Source organism: Numenius arquata, chromosome 3 (genome assembly GCF_964106895.1).
Source record: "Numenius arquata chromosome 3, bNumArq3.hap1.1, whole genome shotgun sequence".
NCBI lineage: Eukaryota > Metazoa > Chordata > Aves > Charadriiformes > Scolopacidae > Numenius > Numenius arquata.
Genome location: NC_133578.1, coordinates 76216882 through 76230874, shown reverse-complemented (window position 1 = coordinate 76230874; position 13993 = coordinate 76216882). Strand labels below are relative to the sequence as shown.

Genomic DNA, 13993 nt, shown 5'->3' with positions numbered 1-13993 from the left:
CAACCCTGGTCCCTTCACAGGGTGTGATGCTTTTTGGCCACTCTCTACCCAAATCCTTGACAAATCCCAGCGGGAACGTCCCTAATGGGAGATAACGGTGCCCGTGGTCCCTCGTAGTTGGGGTTTGACCATCCCTAAGGCCTGGTGGAGAGGAGAGGAGAGAGTGCCGCTGCTCACCTCGCTGCTCCTCTCCTCTTGCCCTGACTTGATTCTTTTTAATGTTGCTTTATAAAAGTATAAAATGTTTTATAATCTGCAGCTGTTGCTGTTTGCTCAGCAGCTGCTACCTGCTCGCTCTCCGCTCACATACCGAGGGGTCAGATGCCACCGGGTAATAACTCTTGATAAATGGTGACTTCGGAACGAGGAGCGCCGGAGTCTGCAACCACTTGAGCGGGTTGAGCGAGCGCAGCAAAGCGAGAAAATAAATATCTGAAGGATTTTTGGCGGGGGGGGGGGGAGAGGGGGAAGGATTCAACCAGCTGGGCTCTTAAAACTGGTGCTTAAACCAGCGCTGTGAGTGACCCCCGTGCGCGACTTGGGTTTGGTTGGATTTGATTGATATTACAGCCGTAAGAGGGGTTTTTTCCCCCTATATTTTTTATTTTGTGCCCCCCCCACCCACCCCCCCGGTGTTTTCCCAAGGGATTCTCTAAGGTATTGTTTGAGGCAACAAATCCCTGTGCTGAGTGATGCTCCGGGACATCTCCCTGTGCCCGGGGAATTGAGGAGGGTTCGGGGTGTGGGAAGCCCAGGTTGGTTGGAGATAGGGTAAGGAGAACCAAAATCCATGGAAAAGCTTCTTGTTTGGAGCGTGCTGTTGGGTTTTTAGGGTTGGGATGTCTCAAGATATGAGATATTATTTCATATATATTATTTCATACATATTTATATATGTATGTGTCTATGCTAATATATTATTGAATATATAAAAATTTATATTCTATATACTGAAATATATATTATCTATTGATAATATTTATATAGATATATAGGGACAGATATCTATATAGGTATAGGTAGATATCTATATAGGTATTTCCAGCTCTGTATCCTTATATCTATATATTTATATCCTATATCTAGATCAATATCTGTATGTATTCCTATACCTGTATAGATATCTCTGTCTAGCTATACATATTATCTATAGTTAATATGTATTTCATGTATTGAATATATCTCTATATAGAAATAGATATTAAATTTATAATATATATGTGTATCTATATAGATATAACCTCTATATAGATATAGAGACTATCTAGGTATATTTTATCATTTGATATAGAACTTATATAAGATATATGTCTTTATAAATCTATATATCTATATATCTATATTTCTATTATATATTAGATTATGTCTCTATAGATATCTTCATATATATATGAAGATATATATATATGAATATATATATTTATTTTTTTTTAATATATATGTGTGTGTGTATATATATATTCGTGTGCCTGTGTGTATATATATATATCTCAAGTGGGGTGTCTCTGTTAAATGCAAAGGAGGGAGAAGGGCTTTGCCCTGAAGCTTTGGGTTTGGGGCAGTATCAAGGTTTCCTGGGACCACCCGCCTTCCCACCACTGGGGCCAGGAGCACCCATCCCTCGGCTCGGACGGAGCAGAGGGGTGGGTGCTCCTGGCCCCGGTGGTGGGAAGGGGGGGGTCCCAGGGCCAGCCCAGCCAAGGGCTGGAGGCTCGGCAAAGCCCCCCACCATGGGTACTGCTCGGCTGAGCAACAGCTTCAGCCTCCGAACTGGAGTGGGGAGCGACTCCCCTCCCCTCCAACGGACTAAAAAAAATACTAAATATAAAAAATTGAATCTTTATAATATATCTAATATATTATTAGCTATTACTGAATATATATAATTCAATATATATTCAATATATATAGTCAATAATATCTGCAGGAGATGTATATAGATAGATGGGGAGATATAAAAAAAAAGTTAAATAATATCCAGGGTTTCTATCTCTATCAATTATCTCTAAATATTATTGAATATATATATTGAATATAAATATTGAATATATCTCTAGGTATTATTGAATATATATAATTAAATATACATATTCAGTATATGTGTTCAGTAATATCAAGAGATAATTGATAGGTAACAATATATAGATTTTTATATATAAGTATCTCTATATTATATATAATCTATAGATAATATATTTCAATATAGATATTCAGAATACCTTCAATAACATGTATATCTATGTATAGACATATCTGAGCCACAGAATGGTTTAGGTTGGAAGGGACCTTAAAGACCACCCGGTCCCACCCCCTGCCTTGGGCAGGGACACCTCCCACCAGACCAGGTTGCTCCAAGCCCCCTCCAACCTGGCCTTGAACCCCTCCAGGGATGGGGCAGCCACAGCTTCTCTGGGCAACCTGGGCCAGGCTCTCACCACCCTCACAGCAAAGAATTTCTTCCCCAGATCTCATTTCAATCTCCCCTCTTCCAGTGTCAAACCCTTCTCCCTCGTTCTATGGCTCCCCTCCCTGATCCAGAGTCCCTCCCCAGCTTTCCTGGAGCCCCTTTAGGGACTGGAAGTGGCTCTGAGGTCTCCCCGGAGCCTTCTCTTCTCCAGGCTGAACCCCCCCAACACTCTCAGCCTGTCCTCCCAGCAGAGGGGCTCCAGCCCTCCCAGCATCTCCGTGGCCTCCTCTGGCCCCACTCCAACAGGTCCATGTCCTTCGGATGTTGATGACCCCAGAGCTGGAGGCAGCACTGCATGGGGGATCTCCCCAGAGCGGAGCAGAGGGGCAGAATCCACCCCTTTGGCCTTGATATCGTTTTTATTATCTGTATTAGGCCACTGTTACAGCAATGAGACCTTTCTTCAGGTCCTGCAGCCGACTCTGGTGGCAACCTTGGGCTTGCATAGGTTTGCTGTGAGCTGCTGGGTGGCCTTAGTGTCCCTCCTGCCATAAATACCTTCAAACCATGATGCCACCGCTATGGCTTTTTGCTATTTTTGTAAAAAATTAAGACTTGATGCTCCTCTCCGGGGCAGTTTCATGAGGACCAAGCCCTTGGGAAACCGGGAACAACTTCTTTGTGCCTTCCCCGTCCTCAAAAATCCAGGCAGCAATTCTCCCAGCTCGGTAGCCAGTGGCAACAGCCCGATGAAATGAATAGGCTGTCACGCTAAGCGCTAAGAAATGTAACTATTACATTTTACAATTCTCTTTTTCTTTTGCAGCACATGTTCATTTAAAGGTAATGCTCTCCGGGGTTTGCATTCTGCTGATAGGATAGCGGGGTCTTAATTTACAGATATTCTCCCGTAATGCGCGGTTTATATACGTTCTGCTAATAGCATTATGAGCATAGTTTGGACTAATACAAAATTAGAGCTCTAATTTGCATAAACAAATTACTGTTTGGATTAGCGCTAAATGGGGAAGGCGCCTGATATTTGAGGAGATTTGATTTGGCTGCGACGGCTCTGTTTGTATAACGGCGTGTGTAGGGAAATGAGCTGGGTGGCTCCGCGCGGGTTGGGAGGGAGGTGGGATGGAGCAGGAGATGCTGGGTCATGAACCGGAGAGGGGGTTTTTGGGGGGCAGATGAACCCCTCTGGGCAATTTAGTGGTAATTTGGCAGTGTTTTAGTGGTAAATTGGCAGTGCTAGATTAAAGTTTAGACCTAGAATCATAGAATCGTCTTCGTTGGAAGGAATCTTTCAGATCATCGAGTCCAACCATCAACCCAGGACTGACAAACCTACCACTAACCCATGTCCCTCAGCACCACATCTGCTCGGCTTTTAAATCCCTCCAGGGATGGTGACTCCACCACTGCCCTGGGCAGCCTCTTCCAAGGCTTGATAACCCTTTAGGTGAAATTTTTCCCAATATCCATCCTGAACCTCCCCTGGCGCAACTTGAAGCCATTTCCTCTTGTCCCATCGCCTGTTGGGAGACGAGACTGACACCCTCCCCCCCCGGCTACACCCTCCTTTCAGGGAGTTGTAGAGAGTGAGAAGGTCTCCTCTCAGCCTCCTTTTCTCCAGGCTGAACCACCCCGGCTTCCTCAGCCTCTCCTCATAAGACTTGTGCTCCAGACTTGATCATTTTAAAGGTCTCTTCCAACTGAAATGATTCAAAGTCTCTATGTTTGTCCCCGGGGTCTCACTTCAGAGTTTACTGATTGTATTGGGTTTGCCTGGAAATTTTTTTTGGTAGCACAGGGGCTGCAGGGGTGGTTTCTGTGAGACAATGCCAGATGGTTCTCCCATGTGCAACAGAGCCAGTGCCAGCTGGCTCCAAGACAGACCTGACGCTGACCAAAGCTGAGCCCATCAGTGACGATGGTAGCGCTTCTGCAATAACAGAAAATCATAGAATCATGGAATGGTTTGGGTTCAAAGGGACCTTAAAGATCATTGAGTTCCAACCCCCTGCCTTGGGCAGGGACACCTCCCACCAGACCAGGTTGCTCCAAGCCCCATCCAACCTGGCCTTGAACCCCTCCAGGGATGGGGCAGCCACAGCTTCTCTGGGCAACCTGGGCCAAGGTCTCACCACCCTCACAGCAAAGAATTTCTTCCCCAGATCTCATCTCCATCTCCCCTCTTCCAGTTTGAAGTCATTACCCTTCGTCCTATGGCTCCCTTCCCTGATCAAGAGTCCCTCCCCAGCTTTCCTGGAGCCCCTTTAGGGACTGGAAGGAGCTCGAAGGTCTCCCCGGAGCCTTCTCTTCTCCAGGCTGAACCCCTCCAACTCTCTCAGCCTGCCCTCCCAGCAGAGGGGCTCCAGCCCTCCCAGCAACTCCGTGGCCTCCTCTGGCCCCGCTCCAACAGCTCCATGTCCTTCTGATGTTGGAGGCTCCAGAACTGGGAAGGCGATACCAGGGGGAGAGTCCTTGAGGGTTGGATTTTTTTGATGTAAATCACAGGAAATCAGAGCTTTTCTTTTGTTTGCAGCAAGAGCATCCATGGTTCTTCCCTACTCCATCCTCAATCAGCCAAGGGTTTCCTCATGATGCAGCAGCTCCTTGTGATATCTTCTTTTATTGGGGCTCACCTTGACTTTCTTGTTTTCTTGCAGATCCCCACTATTAAACCAATCGCGCCCGTCGCCTCAAGGCGGCAAATCCCAGAACGTTCAACAGAGATGGAGGAGCAAAGGCTATCGCTGCATTGGCGGCGTCATGTACCGAGTGTCGGCGAATAAACTCTCCAAGACATCCAGCACTCCCGTCCGGGGAAGAGACCTGAGCACCAAGAGCCCCGGCAGAGCAGGTGAGCAGCGAGAATTTGTCCCAGTTTTCACCCAACAGCCATCGACATCCCAGTTTTGGTGCTAAGGTTGGCTTTTAGGTCTTTATTCCCGGCCCATGTGTTGCAACTCATCCTCTGGCCTCGTGGGAGCCCGGATGGGCATCCCATCGGTGCCAAAACACATCCCTCAGCTCTTCTTGGTTTACAGTAGCGCTGAAGGGAAAATTATGTAGAAGAAACGAAAGGTTTAAGAAAATTGAGGTTTTTCTTAACACGCGTTTAGTTCAGGCTTGTAGAGATGCGTCGTTAAACTTGTTTCTTTTGTTAACCTGAGAAAAATCTTGGGCAGCTTCAAATGGCACCGCAAGGTTAAATGTATTTGAGATGCTCATCAAATCGCATTCAATATTGACCTAAGAAAAGCTGGGAGGGTCATTCTGCAGATAACTATGAAAGAGGCATTTTGACACAGCTTTACGTTTAGCTTCAATTAAATTTGTCGTTCAGCTCCTCTTGTACTTGATGCCTCAAGTGTGGCTCTTGGGCAAGAGCAGGTTTTGAACTGTGCTTGAAGTATTTTGGACTAGATGATCTCCAGAGGTCCCTTCCAACCCCATATGATTCTGTGATTTTTTTTGAGTTTCTACTTGGGGTCAAATATTTTTCCCCCGTAACTGTTTTTTTGACACATTTTGGGGACAATTAAGCTGGGAAAGGCAAATCCAATGTCTTTGTGCTATTGTTTTTCTTTGCTGGAAGGATGAAGGGTGCAGAGATGAGTATGTTCATGGATGATGCTGTAAATGAGGCGATTTAATGCCGAAGTTATTTCGTGTATGGTAGGAAAGTGGATGAAGAGAGGCAATAAATAGCGTGGAGTCATTGAGAGTTGCAGCCTTTGAGACCACCTTCACCCCGAGTGGTGTGAGCGTGGTGGGGCGTCCTGGGTAGATTTAAACCCACAAAGAACAGGATTAGGGAGGGAAGGAGCTTTGTGCAGGCAAAGAAATCCCATCAGCAGGAGAGCTGAGCCGCTCCGGGAAGTTTGAAAAACACGAGGCAAATTAGGAGCAAACAGTAACATCTCAATAAAGAGTAAATAACTCCCCCCTTGACGCTCGCGTGCAGCCGGTGAGTGGTGTTGGAGAGGAAATAGAGAGAGGGAAATGAGGGGCAAGCAGGAGAGGGACGGGCCGTGATGATAAATCCTTATTGCCGGTGGGGAGGAGGGCAGAGATTTAGCTTAAACCGCGGATTAGCTGCCCCGGGCACCCAGGGCTGGGAAATGAAGATGCCTTCAGATGACAGAGATGAGGATGCTGCGGTGGCCGAGGGGGCGCGGAGCTGATGGAGCATCGCTTTCAGGTAATCTCCCTTCTGAGAGCATTAAAGGGATGCTCAGCAGCGATTTGGGGACAGTTTGCTGGTTTTTTTGCAAGTCAGCTCCGCTCAGGACAGATTTTTCGTTGGCTGACTCGCCTGAAACGTCCTCCTGGCTGCTGGCTCTGCAAATAGGTACGTGCACGCTCGTGAGCGTGCGTCCATATGGCTTGTTTTGAAGTCTGAGATCCTACCTGGGAGCTGTGAAATCCTTGGCTTCGGTGCCGAGTCTGGAGGAGGATGGGCAAGGATCAGCCTCGGGAGGCGTGGAAAAAAAAAGGCCATCAGGCGAGCTCAAGGGTTTGTAGACCAAAGCAAATCCTAGTGTCAGCGATGTTGGATTTTTACAAGAGCTTTGCTGATGGCGATGGGATTTTCCAAAGTGTCTGAATCAGGGTAATGGGCTGCACAAAACCAACCCAAGGGTGGTTCTGCCATAAACGCTATGCCCGGGTGTTGAAGCTGTCACCAAAAGCAGGAAACATCTCGCTGGAGTGCAAGGAAAGGGATGAAACCCCTAAGACCCCCCCTAGATGGAGGAGGTCTGGTTTTGGGGCCAGATTTCAGGAGAGTTGAACCACTGGGAGGAGTGATGGATGGGAGGACTGGAAAAGTGGAGGACCTTGGTCTGTGCAATCTGAAGAGGAGGAGACGGAGGGGTTGCAGGTCCCCAAGTTCATTGATGGTTGGACTCGATGGTCTGAAAAGTGCCTTCCAACCTAGACAATTCTATGATTCATCAAGAGCTGTCAGACAAAGGAACGATGTCTTCTTCATGGCCAGGTGGGGCAGCTAAAAACCAAGGGGCTTAAACTGTTGCAGGAAGGGTTCAGGGAGGACTTTTGAAGAGTGAGGATTATGAAGTGCTGGAATAAGTTGGCTGGGTTGACTCTGAAGTCTCCTTTATTGGAGTTTTTTACAGAACAGGTGACATGAACTTCTATTTGGGGAGGACACAGGTGGAGCAGGTCCTGCCTCGCAGCAAGGGGGTGGACTTCACTCAAGCTGCTGCCTAATTTCCCAATCCATGATGGAAGCCACTGGTGGCTTTATTTTAGGTGCTGGGAGATGGTGGGAGAACTTAACTACCCACCACTAATGTATCACTATTTCTGCTGCTCTTTGGAGCACCAGTGTTTCTGAGGCAGCTTTTCCCAAGCCCAGGACGTGCATATCCCATATTTGAAATGCTTGTTCCAGACTGTATTTTTTTTTCATATATCTAAGTACAAGAAAGTCTCTGAATTTGCCAGGAAACAGCAAAGTCACGTGTGGGCAACTCAGCAAAGGCAGATGGATTCAGCCTGTCCATGAATGGACAGGCTGAATGGTCCATGAGTGGACCTCTGGACTGGGTTTGAGCGGGGAAACGCCAGCCCAGGGTGCAACTTCTGGGAGAGGGATTGAGCCAAGGGTTTGACGGGAGGATTTTTGCAAATTCAGGCATTAACGTTGCTCCTGGGTTTTTTTTCTAGGGGGGGGATTTTGGGTATGAGGAAGGAAACAGCAATGATTTTCAAGGGGTTTGGTTTGCAGAGGTGACCTAAAACAACTTTAAAAAGCGAAGGATGGGTAAAAGGCAGAGGGTGAGTGTGTGCCATCAGGCACCGGATACTTTTGTGGATGCTTTTCCCCTTTTTTGATCTTGGTTTTAAAATAATGAGATTTTCATGGAGATGTGCAACCATCTTGGGGTCAGCAGGTCAGACCTGCTGGCCAGTGGTGGGGAGGGAGCTGCTCCCCATCGTGGCTTTATCAGGGGTGATGGAGCACGGAGAAGAAGTAATCCCCTCCCCATCTTCCCTTTCCCACTGGTACCACATCATTTAGTGAGGTCTTGTTTGGAGAAACAGGTTTAATTACTCCATCCTTGGGACAGAAGGTCCCTTCCAGGGTTATTTTGTATAAAATACAGCCCTATTTTACTTTTTAAAAGATATTTCTTATTTTGCTGTAGTCTCCTCCCCCCTGCCACACGGCGCATTGGCTTTGTTACCATAAAGCCCTGGCAACTGGTGTGTGTCAGTATTTTCATGTCATCTTTTCGCTCGCGCCGTAATTCATCCTCCTTCGCAAGGGTGGATTCAACAGATACCGGCGTCTCCGGCTTTACGATAACCGGGGCTGGCGGGGCGGAAGATTTGTGTGCGCTCATCGGGTACGAGCCTTCACACGTTTACCAAAGGCTCTGTGTTTTCAACACTTGACAAAGTTTATTTAAAAGACGAGAAAAAAGCCCCAGCTTTTCCTTTTCCCTTCCAGTGCCAGACGCTGTGTGTTTGGGGTGGCAGAGAGATGAGAAACGCTCCTGACAGTTTAATAGCTTGGAGTTTACTTACGGTGGGTTATAATTCTGCTGTTTGCCTGAATTTATTGGGTTGGTATTTTTGTCTCTTCGTGGCCCGACTACAATAAGAAACGTGATGCCGGTTGCTGCGGCTGACCCATCAATGCCGTTGTCCTGTCCCTACCAGGCGAGTGGGACGGGTAATCATTTTGATGCTGGTGGTCTTGGTCCTGGAGATACACCTCCTGCAGCCCTGGGCTGTATCAGTGTCAATCCTGGAGCTACCAAGAGCGATAAAACAACTCATCCGTCTCCTGGAACAAGGGGAAGAGCACGGATTGAACTCAGCCACTCAAACAAGGATGGAAGAAGCTCAGAAGAAGACATCGAGCTGCAAACGTTGGCCTTGGACACTCTCTCCTCATCCTCATGTAGGACGAAGATGCCATATCAAACATGGAAAAGCTCTTTACCCCTGGGACAACTTATATTTCTGCAATGATACATTTTTCACTTTGCAGAAATAGTAGAAAAGAGGCAGTGAGATGGTGTGGAAAGCATTCGATACGTTGCAATTAATTAAGCAAGCATAATAATTGGGTTTCTCCGCTCACAACGAACCTTTCCTTCATTTCTTTCTACAGCTGCTAAGACGTTATTCAGCCACTTGAGGAATTTCCATGAAATCGGGGAAAGAAACAAAAGGGTCCCGGCGACGTAGCGTTTCACAAAGAAATTCAAAAGGGGAAATAAAAAGTACAAGATTGAAAGCAGCAGAAACCAAATTAAGGTTTGACATTGTCCGGAAAGTAGCCCTGACCCCAATCTCAGCACCAGCCACTGCCGCTGCCGTGAGAGGTATTGAATACTCCGAGCTGGGGCTGCCTCTGGTGGCATTTTGCCGGTGTCCAGGCTGTTTTCCATGGGCAAATCCTCACCTGCACGACTTCCTCATCCTCCACTGAGGTTTTACCTCCTGGGAAGCATGCAGGAGCCCTGGTAGGACGAAAGACTGATGGCTTTGGGGACACTCTAGTATAGCTGGGCTTCACCCGCTGGAGGGGTGATGGAGGTTCCATCCTTCTGGAAGGATGCTCATGGGTGGCAACCAGCCCCTCAAGCAGTGTGGTTTTATTTATTGGTGGTTTTCAATTTTTTCTCCACAACCATAGGATCCAAAAGCCTTAGAGACACCCAGGATTGCTGACCTCCCAAAGGTGGAGGTTTAAGAGGAGCTTGAAGTTCTCCTGAACTTCTGATATGTGTCTCCCATTATAGCTGTGATGGTGGCTCTGGCCGCAGAGGAGCAAATTATTTCTAAACACGTGGTTGAGTTCAACCTTCCAGAGTTGGAGGGTCTTTCCCTGCATCTAAACACACTCCCTGTCTCCATCCTGCTGCGTAACATCCCCTCCTGCCTGAGTTTCTCCACATGCACCTACAGCATCTTAGTGCACAGCTGGGGAGACCAAAGATGGGAGCTTCTCCGCTGCACCATGCTGACGACGTGATGCTCCTGAACGCGATTTCAGATGTGGTGGGAGAACTCTACACTCGGCAAAAGGAGGAGGAGACGATAACCCCGGTGCGGGGAGCCATGTGTTGGAAGAAAGTGCACTCTCGGCTCCTTGTTTACCAACTAATTTTAGAAGTGCTGAGCGCTGCAGAAACGTGCTCTCCGCCTTTGCAAGGATGATAAAGTGCTCAGCACCACCATCGGCTTGTGTGGACGATGCTCTCTCCTCCGAGCCGCTTGGCTTTTTAAAAAAAGAAGGGGAAGATTTAAGACTGGACACCTTGAACACGTTGGGACCGAGTGGTGGAAGGGTAAGGAAGAAGTTGGTGGAGGAGAGACCAACCCAACATACCAAAGTGTGAGAACAGCGAAAACGGGAGTGTTGCTTTCCTTAGATTTCAGCTGATTTTGGAGTCGCTTGTGCTGGGGTACGCTTGTGCTCAGCTCCTTTGAGCTAAATTCCTTGGTTTTGGGATTGCTCAATCCCTTACCCCTTTTGAGTTTAATCCCTTGGCCCCTTTGGAGCTCAATGCCTTGTCTTTGGGATTGTGGAATCCCTTGGCCCTTTCATGCTCAATCCCATGTCTTTGGGATTGCTCAATCCCTTAACCCTCTTGAGCTCCCTTTGGGCCCTTTGAGCTCAGTCCTTTGGTTTTGGGATTGCTCAATCTCTTGCTCCTCTTGAGCTCAGTCTCTTGGTTTTGGGATTGCCTAGTCCTTTGGCCCCTTTAATCTCAATCCCTTGGTTTTGGGATCACTCAGTCCCTTGGCCCCTTCAATCTCAATCCCTTGTCTTTGGGGTTGCTCAATGTTTTATCCCTCTTTAGCTCAGTCCCGTCATTTTGGGATCACTCAATCCCTTGGTCCCTTTTGAGTTCAATCTCTTGGTTTGGGGATTACTCAATCTCTTATCCCTCTTGAGCTCAACTCCATTGCCCCTTCAGTCTCAGTGCCTTGTCTTTGGGATTTATAGAATCCCTTGACCCCTTCAATCTCAATCCCGTGTTTTGGGGATTACTTAGTTTTTTAGCACTTTTGAGCTCAATCCCTTTGTTTTGGGATCGCTCAGTTCCTTGGTCCTTTTTGAGTTTAACCCCTTGGCCCCTTTTGAGCTCAATCTCTTGGTTTTGGGATCGCTCAATCAGAATTTTGGACCCTCAAAAAGGGGCCCTTGGCCCCTTTTAAATTTAATATTTTGTTTTGGGGATTACGGAATCCCTTTGCCCCTTCAATCTGAATCCTTTGGTTTTGGGATTGCTCAGTCCCTTACTCCTCTTGAGCTCAATCCTTTGGCACCTTTGAGCTCAGTCCCATGTTTTTGGGATTGCTCAATCCCTTACCCCTTTTGTGCTCAATTCCATGGCCCTTTCAGTCTCAATCCTTTGACTTTGGGATTACTTGGTCCCTTGGCCCTTTTTGAGGTCAGTCCCTTGGTTTGTGGATTACTCAATCCCTTGGTCCCTTTTGAGTTTAATCCCTTGTCTTTGAGATCACTCAATCCCTTGGCCCCTTCAATCTCAATCCCTTGGTTTTGGGATTAATCAATCTCTTACCCCTTTTGAGCTCAATCCCTTGGGTTTGGGATCGTTCAATCTCTTGGTCCCTTTTGCGTTTAATCTCTTGGTTTTGGGATTGTGGAATCCCTTGGCCCCTTCCATCTCAGTTGCTTGGTTTTGGGATTACTCAATCCCTTGGTCCCTTTTGAGCTCAGTCCTTCAACTCTTGGACTGCAGGTTCTGGTGGACAGGGACCTGGTCTCCTTGAGAAGCACCACTAGATCCAGCACTGGTGTAGACCAGAGCTTGCAGAGCTTGGGAGATGCTCTGCAGCAACCTCTCCAGGCTCCTTGCAAGCATCTGCTCGTACAACAGCATCAAACCCGGAGCATGCTTCATTAATTGAGGTTTCTTCACTAATAAAATGCTGATGACCGCCTGACCCAGGGACACCCATGTTCCTGTTGGAGCTGGGGTGCAACCAGACAGGAGGGGGCAAAAATCTGCACTCGTGTAGCGGCAGCTCATCCCTTGTTTTGCTGTTACCTTCTAGAGAGTGAGGGCTTCTGCTGTCCGGTGAGTAAAATAAATTACCCCCAGCAGCTGCTAGTGCTGATCATCGGAAACAGTGGAACCCACTTAAATGAATAATAATTAAAGAAATAAATTTCCCCAAGTGCCAGCCTCAAAACTTTTTGTTCAGCAAGAAAGCGAAGGAGAAGCCTCGCAAAATGAATCGCTCGGCTGTTTCCGAAGTAGGCTGCCTGCGCCGCGGCGGGCGAAGCGGGGTGATAATGGGACTTATTAAAGGAGCCGGCGTGGTTCAGGGAAGCCTTTTCCTGGGTCTCAAGGTCGTGTGGAAACTGGCTGAGTAGAAGCAAGGGCGGCTCACGGCAAACCCCATCCCCTTGATGAGCAAAAAAATAACGGGAAGCTGGGATGACCCCGTTACAGTCATCCCCGAGTCGGAGCATCGGGTGGCGGAGCCGATCGTCTGCCGGCCGCGGTCGCTTGGGCAAAGCCCTGGTTGTTTCCCGCCCCCCCACCCCACCCCGCACTGTGGGAGATTTCCATAAATTATCCTTGATTTGGGACAGTTGAAGTCTGCTTCAATGGACTCGGCGGTTTCCTCTGTCCCCAAGGAGGGTGACGTGCGTGGCTGGCGTCGACCGTCACCCTGACACGATGCTCTCGCCCTCTTGGCCATCCCTTGGCCCCCGCGCATCCCAACTCTTCAGCTTCTACCTTTTATTTTTTAAGAATATTTCAATTTTCTACAGCTTTTCCACCGTATAAAAAATAATTTACTAGATAAGATGCACCAACAGACCTTTCCACGTGATGAGGTCCTGGTCCTGGGGCTGTGCCCTAGGAGCAATAAAAGTCCTCCCTAAATAATTAAGCAGGTAATAATTAACCGCGCTCCCTCCGTGCAGGGTTTGCAGCTGATTTTTAACGTGAAGGAAAATTTCGAGCGTCCTTTTGGCATCGCAAGCCCTTGGGCGAGGGGGAGCTGAGTCAGAGATGTTGGTGGCTGGATGGGAGCATCCTGCGCCCTGTCCCAGCATCCTGGAAAGCGCGGAATGTTGTTCCCGAGTGCGATTCCTGGGCAAATCATAGAATCATAGAATGGTTGGGGTTGGAAGTGACCTTAAAGATCATCGAGTTCCAATCCCTCTGCCATGGGAAGGGACAATCTCTGCCAACCATTCCCCGGAGAAGAAGGACCGGGTTGGAGGTGAGGGACCCCTCAAGCCCTGAGATGTGTTTTGGGGTTAAGGGGGAAAAAAAAGGTCCTAATTAATGTATGGGTGTTGGTGGAGGGGTGCAGCATCCGACCTGCTCGTTTTAAATATATTTCGTGGTCACTGAGCCTTCGACGGCGATAAATTGTGCCCTTTTCCCCTTTTTCCATCAAAAGATGGAATTTTGAGCGGGAGGCGAATGCTGGGGAAAACACCCTGGGACCCGCTCGGCTGCGGATTCCTTCCGAGGAGCAGGGGAATAAAAAAACCCAACAAACCAGGAGTTTAGGCTGTAGCCCCCCGCTATTAATCAT

General features: G+C 47.9%; 1 protein-coding gene across 1 annotated transcript in view; it reads left to right on the top strand.

Moving 5' to 3' along the window:
• The window catches only part of ZC3H3 (zinc finger CCCH-type containing 3), a 179759-nt gene that overhangs the window by 118095 nt on the left and 47671 nt on the right, over positions 1-13993 (top strand). The window contains exon 5 of the mRNA XM_074145314.1: positions 5083-5276. Within this exon, the coding sequence (XP_074001415.1) occupies positions 5083-5276 (194 nt within the window). The remainder of the gene's footprint in view (positions 1-5082; positions 5277-13993) is intronic.